This window comes from Alosa alosa, chromosome 3 (assembly GCF_017589495.1).
Source record: "Alosa alosa isolate M-15738 ecotype Scorff River chromosome 3, AALO_Geno_1.1, whole genome shotgun sequence".
NCBI classification, from domain to species: domain Eukaryota; kingdom Metazoa; phylum Chordata; class Actinopteri; order Clupeiformes; family Clupeidae; genus Alosa; species Alosa alosa.
Window position 1 is genome coordinate 32,614,340 of NC_063191.1, and position 15,972 is coordinate 32,630,311.

At 45.6% G+C, this 15,972-nt stretch overlaps 1 protein-coding gene across 1 annotated transcript in view; it reads right to left on the reverse strand.

Annotated features, from left to right (window-relative positions):
* Positions 1-254: 254 nt before the first annotated feature.
* znf804a (zinc finger protein 804A) overlaps positions 255-15,972 on the reverse strand; it is a 51,898-nt gene continuing 36,180 nt past the window's right edge. Inside the window, exons 3-5 of the mRNA XM_048239820.1 lie at positions 10,474-10,617; positions 6,895-7,025; positions 255-6,530 (exon numbers count right to left, since the gene is read on the reverse strand). Of these exons, the coding sequence (XP_048095777.1) occupies positions 3,077-6,530; positions 6,895-7,025; positions 10,474-10,617 (3,729 nt within the window). The 3' untranslated portion in view covers positions 255-3,076. The remainder of the gene's footprint in view (positions 6,531-6,894; positions 7,026-10,473; positions 10,618-15,972) is intronic.

The window sequence follows — 15,972 nt, forward strand, 5'->3', positions numbered from 1 at the left end:
AATACCACTTAAATTTGGGACTAGCAATATTTTCGCTTTGCATTATGAGAGATTTATAGAGGCTGTTTTCTGCCATGGCAAAACCAAAGCAAAAGCTCTTTCATAATCAAAGAGAAATGTAGTCTTCTGTGCGCACTCCTGAAACAGATGTCTTTTAAAGTGTCTACACATGGGTACCAGTGAGAGAACTTGAAGGGACCCAGAACCCTTTGAATGTTTGCGAGAACCGAAAGGAACACACAAGAGAAAGCCAGTCATTTGTCTATTTTTATTAGATATTACTTTAACATCATTCGGTTGGCAAATTGGCGTAAAAAACATAGTTGGCTTTGTCTTATCTAAATAATTCATACATATAGGGTACATTGCACAATAAAAACAGGAACATATTTACATATACATTAAATCTTACATTAATTATAAACATTGCTAATTTACACCATGTACAGGTCTTGAAAGCAAGTTGAATGTACTAAAATACATTAAAATTGTGCCTTCACACAGATCTGCAGATCTGGTCAAGAGGTGCAGATTTATGAAGAAGACAATTTTAAATGCTTGCTTGCTTTTTATGTTACACATAACTGCAGATTATAACAAGTCTTTCTTGCAAGACACCAACAGGCTCATCTGTACAAGATTTCCATTGACAATGAGTTACGTTTGCAATATCAACCCTACGAGCTTTCCCCATGCAGTAGTTCCATTGCCGAACAGTTGCCCTTTTTTCTAACAGAACAAAGATTATCAGCTGTAGTCTATATACTCTCACTCTGACTTGTTTAGAGACTTACAGATTTAGCAAGAAAACTGATTCTTGCTTGGACAATGGCATTTATTTGGACAGTTGTCTGATGCAAGCAAGGAGCAAGAGCAAGGATTCTTTTATTTCTTATTTTGGTTATATTTGACATGAAATAATTGGCACTCACTTTATAGCTGAGCAATTCACACTGATACTGTCTGTGTCAGTGATGCTGCCACATGCTATTATTTGGGCCTGGTGTCTAAACTACTGAAATCTAATGAGCTAGGAGAAGGAGGAGGGGAAACAAGAAAGAAAAAAGATGGATTTACTGGCTCGTATCTCAACAAAAAAGCAATTCATTTGGGAATTTGACAAACCTTTCAAAGACTACGGATCACAGCTTTTAGTGAATACAGACTAATTCGCTGTTTGAGGAGAGAATTCACTGTGATCTTTCAAATTAACTCAGATAAATGCTTCAATTAATCTATTATGTTGATCTAAGCGAGTAGTATACTACAACATACTAAGTGAGTATACTAAAACATTTTTTAGGTGACTTGAATGGTATGTGTAAACATTCACTTCCAAAATAGCACTTAGTATAGTAGTTTGTGCTTCAGAACAACTTTAATGTCATATGTATTGCATTTACAGCCTTAAAGCTTATAATGTCTAGGGTGTTCTATCAGATTAAACGCCTACAGTATCTGAGAAAATAAAACAGGGAACCAAGCTATGTACTGTTGGATTATGCCCAATAACAACACCCTCAGTCAATTAACAAAAGCGAAATAAATAAACACATATGGAAAGTATTCACTCAGACCATACAGAAACAGGTATTACATTTTGAATTATGGCACACCTTTGAGTCTGTCAGCTGAGAACAAACTATCAGTGCACTAGCTTTCCTCTTATCCACTTCGCCAGGCATCAAAATTATGCTGAACTAACAACTGCTCCCTATTATACATAATGCTGTTCATTTGCTTACATGGTGGAACTGCCAGTGGAAGAAGGCTGCACACAACAACACATTTTTTACAGAAACAAAAAAGTGATGAGCACGGGATGTTGAGAAACTTATAAATGCAACTTTCATGTTAATACCTAACCTGTTGAGTTGGTGCAAAGATTCCACTATGGATCAAACTAGCCAGCCAAAGTACGTCACTGAAATCCATATCTACTCCGCTAAAGTACTTCTCTGACCCATATAGAGGCCATTCTAACTATGATACATATTTTGTTTGACCACATTATGTTTTGTTTCCCATCATCACTCATTCTCAGTGAATTTCTTATACTGTCATCACATTTTTGCGTTACATTAAACATCACTTGACTCTAACTTTGCAGGAATACTGTGCTAGATGTTGCCTTTGCTAACGGTTGTCATGCCATCTACTGTACCTCTAATGGGCATTAGCTCTGCCACACTGTAGGAACGGTGCCAATCAGCACCACGCCAACGTCCTACGAATCTACACAAACTGACGCATGAAGACTCCCACTCACACTGACGAGGAAAAGCAAGCTCTCTATCGTTTGTGTGTAGTGCGCCTACAGCAACAACCACTCAGTGGTTTGTATTATATGACCATCTAAAAGCCTACAGGCAAGCAGACCACTAACTCACCCTCTCTAGCACAGAACTGGCTCACTACTGATCATTGTAGATCGCATCCATAAATTTACTGTAATACACAGTCATTGAATGGTATTACACAGTTAGCACTAGCAGGAGGATGATCATGTGGAGAGATTGCACATTAAGTCTAGACCGTATAGCTCATTGTGTGTATTTTGACCATTTTCTTGTCCTTTCCTTTGGAAACTGGGACACCCGCTTAAAATATTTGGGGGGTTGTATCAAGACCTACTACTGTGCTTAGATCGAGATCACCAATTAGCTTGAATCATCATGATATTTTGTTAAGAGTTTTAAACTACAGTGCCGGTATTCAAATGTGACCTACATGTGACTTATCCTCAGTCAACACAGAATGAATTGTTGCTAAAAACAGGTCTCAAACCTAATTAACAGCCGTGTTGTTGAATAAAACATTGCTCCAGTTTTTTTTTGTTGTTGTTACTAAAGCCAAAAAAGTTAGGTGCAATAATGTTACACAAATATAATTCTCTTCTCCTCTAACCTTAAAGCACTGACAAACTACTCATGTTGAATTTTCTCTCTCTCTCTGCAGATCCTATTATGCTATTTTAGCCATCCTAACAGCTTTTTTAAGGGGTAGAATACTAAGCTCGGTGACTGGACTTCCTACGAACACAATGGAATCTCTGAACACACAGGTGAGTCTGGTGTCAGAAGAGAGGCTGAAGGGGGATGACCGCTGGGTGGGGGGGCAACATCTGGGGGAACATGGCAGGCCGGGGGAGGGCATGGAAGGTGACCGCCATCGGGTGCATGCCGGGCGGGCCCACCACCGACACCTGAGGCGGAGTCACGAAAGCGGGGGCACCGGGCGGGCACATCTCCGCTCCCAGCGGCAGGCGAGTCACTGGCAGGACCTGCGGGAAGAGCTGCGGAGGCGGCGGAGGAGGAGGAGGCACCTGCGGAGGAGGTGCGTGGTGGTGGTGGTGATGCTGAGCCGGGGGAAGGAAGGTGGCGTGATGGTGGTGGTGGTGCTGGAGGATGGTGTGGCGGATGGTGATGGAGCCAGGCGAGGGCAGGTGGACCTGGTGGAGGTGGACGGGGGAGGACACGGGCACGGCAAGAGACTGGCGCTGCGGGAGCACAGGCTTCAGCTTGGTCGCCTGAAACACCTGATGCTGCTGATGCTGCTGCTGCTGCTGCTGGTGGTGGTGGTGGAGCACCTGTCTGTGTGTCTGAATCTGTAGGAGGCAGTGCCTCTCCATGCTGTCAGACGGGTGCTGGAAGCACGACAGCTGAGGCGGAGGAGGGGGATGAGGATGAGGAGGAGGGCCGTGGAAAGGACTGCTGCCGCAGCTGCTGGTGGTCCGGTAGCTCTCGCGGCCAGGTTTCTCCTCCTCGGCCCGTCCGACAGACAGCTGAAACCTCGGGGGCTGCGCCGGAGGGTGGCCGCTGCTGTGCTGAGACAATTTGTCCAGGCCGGCCTTTCCAGATGTTGCCAACGCCTTCTCTTGTTCTCTTCCTCTTGACAGGCAGACCTGGGCTGGTGCTGCTACTGCTGCTGCCAGTGTTGCGGTTCCTGCTGCCACTGCCGGCTTGTTAGAGTGCTCCTCCGCTGCCGAGTTGTCATGTCGAGACCTGATGGTGAGAGTCTCTCCCGTGTCTTCCGAGGCACTCGAATCTCTCCACTCGGCGGGCTGTGGGGGAGGAGGAGCAGGGGGATCGTCAGGAGTGGCGTGGGGCTGCTCATTGATTTTAAGGCCAGGCGGGTTCCCCATCTGTCGGTCACTATCTGCCACACGCTGACCCGGGTCAGGGATAATGGAGCTCCCGGCCGGCACGTCGACCACAGAGCTCTTTTGATCATCAATACTGCATGAGCTTTTGTCTGAGCCCACGCTCCCAAAGTCACCCGTTCCTTTCAGAACCGGGCTTTTCACGCTTGGGTTCACATCGCTCGTATTTTGGTCAGTCGGAACAAGGCTTTCAGCGACAGGCACCTTGTACGCAGGGTCAGGAGACTGGTTTACGGTGCAGGAGATTTTTCTTCTTTTTCTGCATCTTCCGTGTTCGCAACACGTGGACCCCTCGTCAGATGAGCTCCGATGTTCGCGTTCCTGCTCCCGCTCGCTCAGCTGACTGCCTGGCTCTCTGAGACGGGCGCACGTCACCTGATCCGAGCACATGGCGTCAACGTCGCTCAGCGAGGCGCTCCGCTTCCTCTTCAGACGCTGGATGCGCCACAGGGCTTTGATGCTGCCGATGACGTCGTCCGTGTGGAGTGGCAGCTCGTCACTCCAGCGTGTGAAGCCCACGATCTGGGACTGAGGCACGTCGGAATGCCGGCACGACCCGCGGCCCATCAAGCACGTCAAGCGGGCAGATGGAAAACTGGGGCTGCTCACACCGCCTCCCGCCACCACCTTTGCGCTGTCCTTCCAGCCCTTATCAGAGAGGCTCGGATCGCCCGCTGGGCCGTTTATGCCCCCCTCTGTGTCCGGCCCCCTGCCTGGCAGCCTCTCGGCTAGGGAGGCCCCGCTGCAGCTGTCTGCTGTCTGATTCAGAGCTGATTGCTTTGACTTCTCTAATGGATGCTGCACTTGCGCTGAAGTGGCAGCTTGAAATTTGCTATCAAGCGCTTCCCCCCAACAACACTCGTCCACCGTGATGCGCTTCTGGAATCTCCTGCACTTCTCCTGCGCATTGCTTTCGCCGTCCCTCTCAGGCTGGTGGTGACGCACCCTCCTCTTCCTCCTCCGCCGTCGCCTCTTCTTCCTGTAGTGGTTGCGGTAATGGCGTCTGTCCCTGACCCTCAGTTTTTCGGCTGTTCGCTTTTGGCTGTGTGACCGCTCCTTCAAGTACTTGCATCTTGCGTGTATTTTTAGTCCGAGGCAGCTCTCTGTGTCACTGGCGTGCTGGTGGCACTTTCGTGGTTTTGCCTCGGCCTCTCCGGTGGGACCGTGGTCCAGATTGAACATGCCCTCTTCAATACGCTTGTCTGGACTTATGGATTTCCCCCGACTGGCTGAGACCGAGCTGATGGAGGACTCCTCATCCGTCTTGGTCTCGGCGTCCTGCCTCGGGTCACTAGGCGCTCGATTATGTGACCCCTTGAAATCAAAATGGAGCGGGTTGCAGCTGTAGGACAAGGGCGGGTCAGTTTTCGTGAAGGTTAGCATCTCCGAGGGCCACTGGAAAATGGTATTACCGTCACGGCTCCTCACGGAGAAGAACGGCTGACTTGGCTTTGTGAAGGGGGTTTTTAGAAGATGGCCCTCCTCTGCCGTTTGACCCATGTGAGAGGGGTCAGCCTCGCTGCACACGTCTGAGGGGTTCTGACTCAAAGGGCCGCTCTCCTCCGACACAGGCTCATCAGTGGCGGCTTGCTCTTTGAGCTCCCCTCCCCCGTTAGCTGCGTCGCAGCTTTTCAGGCTCTCGTTCACAGAGTCCTCTGAGTCCAGTGCAATGTCCACGCTGTTGAGAGCGAAAGGGGAGCCGGCTATCTGGGAAACGGAAGGGCTCCCGGCCACGTCCTCCGAGTACACGAGCAGAGCGCACAAGTCTGAAGTGGGCCGTGGGTTCTCTTGGCCCGCCGGCGAATCAGATGACCCCTTGCTCTCCAAGCTGCCGCTCTTCAGAGCGAAGCGGGCCTGCTGGGTCGTGCCGATGCAGTAAATCGTCTCCTCGCAATTAAGCGCCTTACCGGCTGCCACTACTGCCGCCTCGTCGCTGGGGGACCCGGAGAGGTCGAGCTCGACGAGGGGTGCTCGGAGCCTTTGTCTGCGCCTCCGCTCCGTCGCCCCTTCCTCCTGTGTGCCCTCGCAGAACACGGCGGCGGACGACTCCAGCTTCACGGAGGCCCTCTTCCGGAAGGAGAAGGAGAAGGCGATCTTGCGCCGGCAGCCCACGGGCTTCTTCTGCTTGGCTGCGTGGGGCCACGGCAATTGCTTGCCATTGTTGCTGCTAGCTGCCGGGCCTGAAGCATTGCTGCCGCTGCCACTGCCACTGCCATTGCTGCTGCTGCTGCAGTTGTGAGTCTGGCCTCCCGCCTCCGGCACAGCAAGACCCTGCACCTCCTCGGGGGATCCGTCACCGCAGGGGTCCCTCAGACCTGCCTCCACCGCCACCGTGGTGGATTTAAACATGGGGCCGCTCCCCGGAGCACTACAAAGAGAGAGACGACGGAGCGCGAGAGAGAGAGAGTGAGAGTGAGTGAGAGAGAGACAGACAGACAGAGAGGGGGAAAAAAGATGAAAGACAAAATGCAAACAAACATCAGCATCTGCTCAGAACATTCCCCCACATCCCTTTCTCAAATGGAGGAAGTCAAAACAGCTAAGAGAGCTTCACATAGCAAGCACCGCTATTAGTTGGTGAATGAGCGACAGCAAGCAGCAGCACAGGCAGCAGTATTGTGTGTGTGTGTGTGTGTGTGTGTGTGTGTGTGTATGTGTGTGTATGTGTGTGTATGTGAGGCACAGATGTCGAGCTCTTTTTTTTATGAATAAGGCAGGAGGCTGCCACCCACCAGTGAACCTCCCGCCGCTGCTCTGCCAGCTCGTGCAGCCGACGCAGAGCCCGCTCCTGCTTCCGCTCGTCCTTCCTGGACTTGGAGGCCACATTGCGGGCAAACTCCCTCTGCTTCAGCTCCTTGAGTCTCTGCAGGAGAGAGAGAGAGACAGAGAGAGAGAGACAGAGACAGAGAGAGAGAGAAAGATGGAAGGAGAAGATGAGATGAGGCAAGAAGAACGTGAGCAGGTAGAGATGAAAGAGAGAAGAGAAAGAAATAGAGTGGAAAGAGATAGACAGATAAAGGAGAGAATGAGATACAAAGAGTGATGAATGAGGGAGAGAGAGAGAGAGAAGACTCAGTTTGCTTATCTGTGTATATATACAAGTAAGTCGACTGCTGAGAAAGTACACTTCTTGCCAAAGTAACATCGCAATATGAATAATAATCCTCTTTGAGACTAGGAATCCTTTTCTCCACTTAACAACCTTGCATTATGAAGTCTGGGTATCTCAGTGCATCAGGCATTCAGGGATAGACCGCGAAAGATTAAAAATCTCTTCAAGGCTGGCGAAGGTAATAAAGGTGTTTGCACACCAATGTTATGCTTCATCAAACCCATTTTCTGCGCAAATGAAAAGTAGCTTAGGATGGGCTTGCTAAACTGCATGAAATTGTCCTATTTATTTTAGATAAAAACTCAGTGATACTGATTTGCATTTGCTTCCTGGTCCAGAAGAACTTTGTGATTTGAATTTAGGATTGATGCCGTTTGTCTCTCCCGACAGTCTCCTGCAGTTCCTGTACATGACAGCAACCCTATTCAAGGGGGCCAAATGAAATGTATCGATCAGGCAACCATCCCTGCACAAAATGCTCACATTAATCCAGCCATGTAATCTAAATGACTTTTCCATTAATAATTTAAAGATTGATTTATATACTCCAACTTTCCCTTTGAAACACCTTAGCAACACACAGGAGACAGCCTCTGCCCGCTTTCAAACAACAGTCAAGTCCAATTAATTTAAAAGCCTGCATTTAATTGTCTATTAATTTTTAATGTTTTGCTTTAAGAAAGATGTCTGCTTTCCCTCAGAGACCCTGATCCATGCTGAGCCAAACTGATGCACTTGTTTCTCTTTCGATTTGTTTGTTGACTTTTTATTTATTTATTCATTTATTTATTTGCTTGCTTGCTTTTCAGTGAAAGAATCTAAGGTCAGCGCCATGTTATTTTTTGATAGTAACAGTTGTGGGTAAAAATAGCTGTAGTTATATCAGGTAGCCGGGAGGAGTCTGCAGCTCCCACCACATTAGGCATTCTGCTCAGGCCCGGGATGTTATACACAGTTCAGCGCCGCTCTAACCTTTCCTGGTTGAGGAGGCTTCAGTGATTGCATTTATCACGGCTGGGGTCTCATAGCCAGGCAAGCCAGGCGGTCACATCGGATATAATTTTGTCATGTAAAGAGCACCTTTACTCCAAACTGGCCATTCAAGGGTAACTGGTCTGACCACCCCCCACCCCCACACACACATACACACTCAAACACACACACACACACACAAACACTTACAAAACACACACACACACATGTATACACACACACTCGAACACTCAGGCACACACTCACATTCACTTTCACATACACTTCACAGTGTATAGGCTTGCGACTCGCCTACTCTGCCTGGATGCGCTGTCGAGTGGGAAGACTCAGCCCTCTCTTCATTGTGCGGCGCTCTCTTGTCAACGCTGCTTTGCAGAAAATAGCAAACAGGTTGGCGTGGGCTATATTTATCACTGGTTCCCAGGTGTGTTGCTTAGCGGAGGTGTGAGCATTGATTGAAGGTACACCGAGGCAGAAGTCTTGCAGAAATGCTCAGGAAAAAAAAATGGAAATCTATGAGAATTTGCAGGAGCATTCATATCCTCAAGTGACTTGAATGAATACATTTTTTTTTTTAAATCATGATTCGGCACAAAATATTTTTTCAACAGGTTGACTCAGTTTAAGCCTGACATAATACAGCCTCATATGCTTTCTAACAATCGGGTGCCTAGCAAGTGGCATGTACGACTCACACGTGACCTGCGGCCGTGACTGCGTTGGGTTTCTTTCAGGCAGGGAGGCTCATTGAAAAGGGCCCCATTCTCCGTTGCACTCACTCATGCTCTCGGAGGACACGCTCCGCCTGCCTGGCAACAGACTCTAGGATCTGTGCCTCTCATCCATCAGCTGTGTGTCGGGGGCCAAGCCACGGCTTTTTTTTTTTTTTTGCGTTGCTTACTCGTTTAATCTCTGGTAAGCAGCAGCAGCTAGGGTTGCGTGTGATAAACGAGGGTGGCCGACAGAAATGTAGATATGATGTGGTGCTGGTGGTGTTGTGTTGATGCTGCTGCTTCTGTTGTTGTTGTTGCTGTTGTCGTCGGTGGCAGTGGCAGAGAAATGGGGGGGTTGACATGAGTTTAAGCTCGAGGGACATCTTGAGTTGTTCGCCTGCTTTCCAGCTGCCATAATCCATTCATTTCACTCCTGCTGCCGCGCTCAGTAGTAAGGTCACGGGTGGGGGGGTTGCAGATTTGACTAGTCAATAGTTCAGCCAGCCCTGATATTGACGGAGGAGTGGGGCTCTTGAGATGGCACAAATTCACTGTCTGCTCCCAGGCACACTGCCAGGGTCACTGCAGATATCAAACTGAAGATATCAAACGGCAGGACAAGCGTCGGAATTAAAGCTTTAAACTCCCCATTAAAGGTTAGACTTGTGTTTTTCTCGATGGCCGTATGATTCTATTAATAAGTCGATTTATGGAAAGGGAGCCTCTGAGTTTTTTAATTATTTTGTGACATGAAGGATTGCTCAGGACTACGTGTCCAAAAAAGAGCTCTATGTTCTCGGGCCTTTCATTTTCCTGTGGTGTTTTACAATAGGAAAGGATTATTGTCTCAAGACATGTCACCTCCTCTAGTGTTCCTCACTGAGCAAAATCTATGGGATTGTGAGGGACCACTGCTGCTGCATCCTCAAATGTTGGAGCTAAAATGAAAGAGAAATAATTTTGTCACAAATTACTTCAAATAGTTTAGAAAGTCTCGGCTGATGACTGAGGTTTCCCACTGAGCTGTATCACTGTACATTATGCTCGCCCTATAAATGGGGAAAGGTTGAATGAGGACAAGGCTCATTCTGTACTACAGTTTCACCCCATTACCTGCAATTCACTATGCTGTAGATATACTTTTGTCACTGAATGAACAGGAAACAACCACAACAATAACAGCAAATGCAATAGCTTTCAATTGTTCTGTCCAGTGGGTGATGTATGGTACCTGAAATTAAAACTCCATCTCCCAGCACACAACCATGTGCATTTCCCGACCAAAGCTAGGGTAAAAATCATTTATCTTGACACACACAGTGACACACACACACACACACACACACACACACACACACACACACAGTGACACACACACACGTGTGCTGGCCCACACTCCATTACTTTCATACACTGTTCAGGCTTCGGGGCGAGCTAGCAGCGTGGTGTGAGTGAAAATGGACAGATTTAGCCGACTAGCCCTGCCCCATTACCTGTTTGTGAGCGTGGTCGTATGAGTTGATATGGTTGTCAAACTCTTGGTGCTTGTAATACTGCTTGTCGCACAGCTCACAGTAGAAGTTGGCTTTGAGGTCCTCCAGGGCCTTGGCCAGGGTCTTCTCTTTCTCCGCATAATCCTACAAGCACAGAAGGCACAAACGAGGAATTAGACATGCAAAACGTAATTAAAAATAATCTCGCCGCTTGACAGATTTAAGCCTGTTTACTTCTTTAAAATGAAATTGGGGGGTTAAATGTCATTTATTATTTCGCTATGGATGTGCTGGCACTGTCGTTGGAAGCTAACCCACTGGCTGACACACAGTTTCTTAACACCGTGTCCTTAAAGCCAAAGCAGTCATAGAGAATAGCTACAATTACTGTAATCTGCTTATCCCTGCCTGGCTTTAAGGGTGAGGACCCACTGGAGAAACTGCTGTGTCTGAGGATCATTCTCTTTATCCTCTCCTGTCTCCCCAAAGTTAGTCTCTATACTATCCTTTTTGCTGTGATGGAACACCCTAACGTGTAACAGCACTACCTTTTCTGTTTGTGAGCATGTGTGTGTTTGTGTGTGAGTACACTTGTGTAACATTTGTACAATATGTTGCCTACGTGGCTTGCCTGTATTCCAACAATGGCTAAATAGGGCCGATATTTCATTTGTGGCCAGCCATGGAATGATATAAATGGCTGGCTATGATATTTAGTTTGCTCTGGTTTCAAAAGCAGACACATATTATTAATGTCATCTTGGTTTATATTCATCATTTGTTGTGAGAGCACTTGCATCTTTAACTGATGTTCCCTCTCAGCCGCTCTAGCCGTTTCATTGGGATCCTCATCTTCTCTTTTTATATTCTTTATTAAATATTGATTCAGAACGAAAACAGGGCGGAGAATTGTTTCACCACAGGGAGATGGCATCTCAAATCAAATTTCTTCATCGCTCAGGCTGCTGCCGAGAGTCAGTCGTTCAAAACTCTGCATGAATTTGTGCATGCGGGATAGATTGTGAGAGCCATATCTCCCCCAAGGGGCTCCTGTGCGTGCCCTACCCGATGGCCATTGGTTACCCCCTCTGCAAACCACATAAACCCCATTCTGGTGCTCTGTTTACAGTATAAGTCATGTGAATGCTTCTGACATTACCCAGTCAAAGAGATGGGGACAGTTGAAATAGGATGACCACAAAACCAATTCATGGACAATTTTTCAAGAGGCACAGCTTGAAGCCCCCGTCACCTCTACAGACACTACAGACTCTTTCAGGTACTTTTCTCTGTCTCTCACTCTCTATCTATATCCTCTCTCATTTCACCAAGTGCTCCATTTTTGACAGGACCTGGGCACTGCATCAAAAAAAAAGAGTGCTAAAGTGGATGAAACAAGTAATATTGCGATTATCGGCCAATCCACTCAAGAACGGTCGCACGTGTGAGGTCACTCACGTCAGGTTCCCCGGCCACTTCACAGCAATGCCCATCGAGTCCATTAGAGACTGACGCGTAATAATAAGAGCTTTTTCAGATGAGTTGATGACTTGTGAAAATATGCCTCCCCTCTCTGCAGCGAGGTGAGAGAACAACTGCGACGCGACTAAGCTAAGTGTTGATTGGCACGAATAATAGCACACCTCCGATGCTCCCGCCGAGATAAAGCATGACACGATCGCAAAGTAATTGTGCTTAATGAGCGGGTAGGCTCGCGAACGGAGTGGGGCATTCAGATTTGATTTCCAGGTGCATTCCCTCTCGGACGACACAACTCCGCTTTTCAGTGGAAGCAAAGTTCTAGAAAAAATACCAAGGTTACTGAAGGTCAGTGATTACAACAACCCAAAAAAACACACCTCATTGAATTATTTTTTTTTGTGTGCTTTTTGGATAGCGAACAGAGCAAAGGCAATTAGAAAAGCAGCAGAAAAAAAGTTAATAATGAAATAAAGTAATGAAACAAATAACAGCAGAACACAGTAGTGTGAAGCTGAGAAGTCATTTGCACAGCAGATAGACCTAATCACCACAGGGGGAGTGCCGGCGCTTAATGACGCCTTTGTTTCACGCTGAGAGGCTCCCCCTCCTGAGTCACAAAAACAAGGTTCCCTCCATTTATCCCCCCATTCCCAACCCATTTCCTGGGTCCATAAAAAAATAAAACAACAACAGAACAACTGGATATTCTCAAGGGCACCCTGACTTCCTCTATTGGTTTGAATGTGTGAGCATGTGTATGTGTGTGTATATGTGTGTGTACTGTTCATGTCTGCTCGCCTTATCTGGTGAGGCTGGCCAGGAGTTTGTCCTGCAAAAGTGCCAACTCAGAGGAATCAAGCTCCATCCCAGTGCTGTGCGAAGTGTATTATTATTAATCACAGTAATTGTATTATTCCCGTGTGAAAGGAAAGCCCCAGACATGGACTAATGCACTATTTTGCAACATAATCTGCCTCTGTTTAACCCCGACTCATTGACGGAGCTAATGCATGAAAATGAATGCATTAAGCTTTGTTTTGTCAACGAAAACATTTGTCTTTTGTTTAATTTTGTTGCTGCACTTTTTTCGATCTTGCATTACATTATGCAACATCAAAAGACAGGATATTTCCGTACAGTGGATTACCAGATGTTTTTTTTTTTGTTAAACAAACCCAAAATGGGAGTGCCACATGAGCATGCTGTGAGCATAAATAACTATCTTCAGCAGCTTATGGTGGGTATTCAGAAACTAAGCCTCAATTCAACACTCAGGAGTTAGACAGTGATAAATATGAGATTGCTAATCTCTACGCTAGTGGAAGGCAACAGATATCCTTGTCATTAGGAACTGTATTCACATTTTATCTGAAGTATTTTTGGTTACACTTTACTTGACAGTATCGACATAAGAGTGACATGACACTCATTAACGTGTCATGTCATGTTTATGACATAATGTAAATGTGTCATGTAAATGTTTATGACATAACACTTCTGTCATTAAGTGTCATTCGGTTTTTGTCATAACAAGTTAGGGTTAGGGTTAGGGGTTAGGGTTCATGTGTCATGACAGTGGCATATCACTCTTATGTCGATACTGTCAAGTAAAGTGTTACCATATTTTTTCTATGTATGATACTGACATTTCTTAATGCTCTTAATGCTAAATTGTTGATGTGGCTGACTTTGTGTCAGATTACAACATACACAGTAGTTTGTGATAAATGTTTTTATAAATAACAAGTAGTAGAGAAGTATGTCAAACCTCCTCAAAGAAAATTACATGACAGGCTGCAGCCTTCAGAGGGTTATGTGCTATGTGTGGAAAAGTGCACTTAATTAAGTATGCACGTATTACTTAAAGCGCAGCTTCTCTTCATAATCACCTACTTAGGTAAATTGCAATAAGGACATTTCATATAAACAGGCGCCAAAACTTCTACATACAGGAAAATCAGATGCGGTATTGATGAATTTTTTATCAGGCCTTCAAACAATATCCTGGCACTGAAATTAGGCCAGCAATTTACTACATTACAATTGAGTTTTTTTTTTCTCCCTTTGATATGCCATGCATAATTTAGCAGAAAAAAAAAGTGTAAAATATTAGCTTTTCAAATTACATTCTGAAAATGCAGTTGTGAATTCACGCATGCTCTCACTCTTTCCCCCCTCTTTTGCTTTTCGTGCAGAAATGGTCCTGGGTATTCTAACAAGGCTGTTCATCAGGGGCCTGTCTGTGAATTCTTGCCAAGGCTCTGGCACAATAGCTCCCATCAATGATACAGCACATACTAGCTGATGAATCAAGAGGATGATGATCTCCTCCAAAGAGCCATGTCTATTCATGGCACGAATTACATGGGATCCTTCTCGCTCTCTCTCTAACCCCATTGTGTCTGCCCACGTCCCACAGTTTCCAGGAACCGTGGGAGTTGTTCAGGGCCGTTGCTTTTCTAAATCAACCAGCCTGCATGGATTCATCTCTCTTATTAAGAGCTTTCTGCATCAGGTGATCGAATTCCCTTGTCATCTGTTCGTTTTTCTTTTTTTTTTTTCTAAACATGCACTAGGAAAAGGAAAAGAGGCTAACTCGCAAGTTCTGGGCCCAGCTTCTCATGTTGGTTGCTTTCCTTAACAAACACTGGAAGCTGCTCAACACCATATTTGGCATCTTGGGCTGTCATGATTAATTGTACAGCTTCTGGGGATTCCTGTTGGTGGTTGTTTCTAAATTGCTGACACACAAAGAATCTATCTCCCTTTATTGACTGGAGAGGGAGCTGCTACAAGGAGTGCTAGGAAAGCGTTTGTTTCTCCATCCCCCCTCTCTCTCTTTCTCTGTCTCTCCACCTCTCCTGCCATCCAGTGAGAGCTACCGATTCTAAATCACCACCTAAATGGGAAAAAAACATCTGTGGGTTTCTCTCCCAAACACAGGTGAAATTACTCCTTGACTGAGTCAATGCTAAGAAGCAAACTTCTTACCACTCTTTCTGTCTTGAAATAATTCCACCCCTATCCCAGACAGAAAACCTTTTAAGTTTTGATATTTGGTGTGTTAATTAAGAGACACAGTATTTCAGTGTAGCCATGATAATGTATTACAGTTCTTTTTTCAATTGCTAACATGCTTCTATCCAATCTGTAGATACATTTCCAAAACTCTTAATACAATTAGCACAACATCTGTCTAATGTGGGCAAACCATTAACTCAATTCATATCATTTTCATCATTTCACACATTTTTAAAATGCTTCCATACAAGCTTACCCAATATGGATCTCTTTTGTCTTACTTGTACATACCACATACCAGAAATGAAAACCTAATGTTCAAAACCTTTAATGTTCAAATAATCTCCCTGCTTCCTCTACTCTACTCTGCAGCAATGACAGCTCAAAAGCCATATTTAAACAGCTGATAAGCATGTTTGAATAAACAAATCACTGAAACATCGTCCCCTTAGAATTATAGGGTTCTATCTACGTTCTGAGTAGTTCTGAGATATTGAGCTTCAAAGTCTTAGAATTCCATAGAGTTATACTGCTAAGTGGAACAAACCTCTTCAGATATAATGTCCAAAAATGCATACAACTACAAGAAACACCTCACATCATCATCTTAAGGTGTCACAGAATAAGAATATGTAAATAACTCAATTTTGACAAAAATGTCAGATAGAACCTTATAATTCTAAGGGGACGACATTTAGAAAGTTATGTGACATAGGCTAACCACAGCAGACTCCAAATTCATCAAGACATAGTCAGGTGTTGAGGTTTTTGTTTTTGTCAATTACATTATATGGTCACACACAGTAAAAAGGGGAGCGTTTTCAAGTGTGATTTATTGATCCCTACCATCAGTTCAACTTTCCCACAGGACAATTTCACAGTGTAATTCTCACAAATGGTACTTTGGTAGCTCAGGAGACCAAGATGTGATTTAATTTATGTGGCACAATTTGAGAGTCCTTAGATGAGCCATTTTTTGTAAAGTAAAAAAACAAA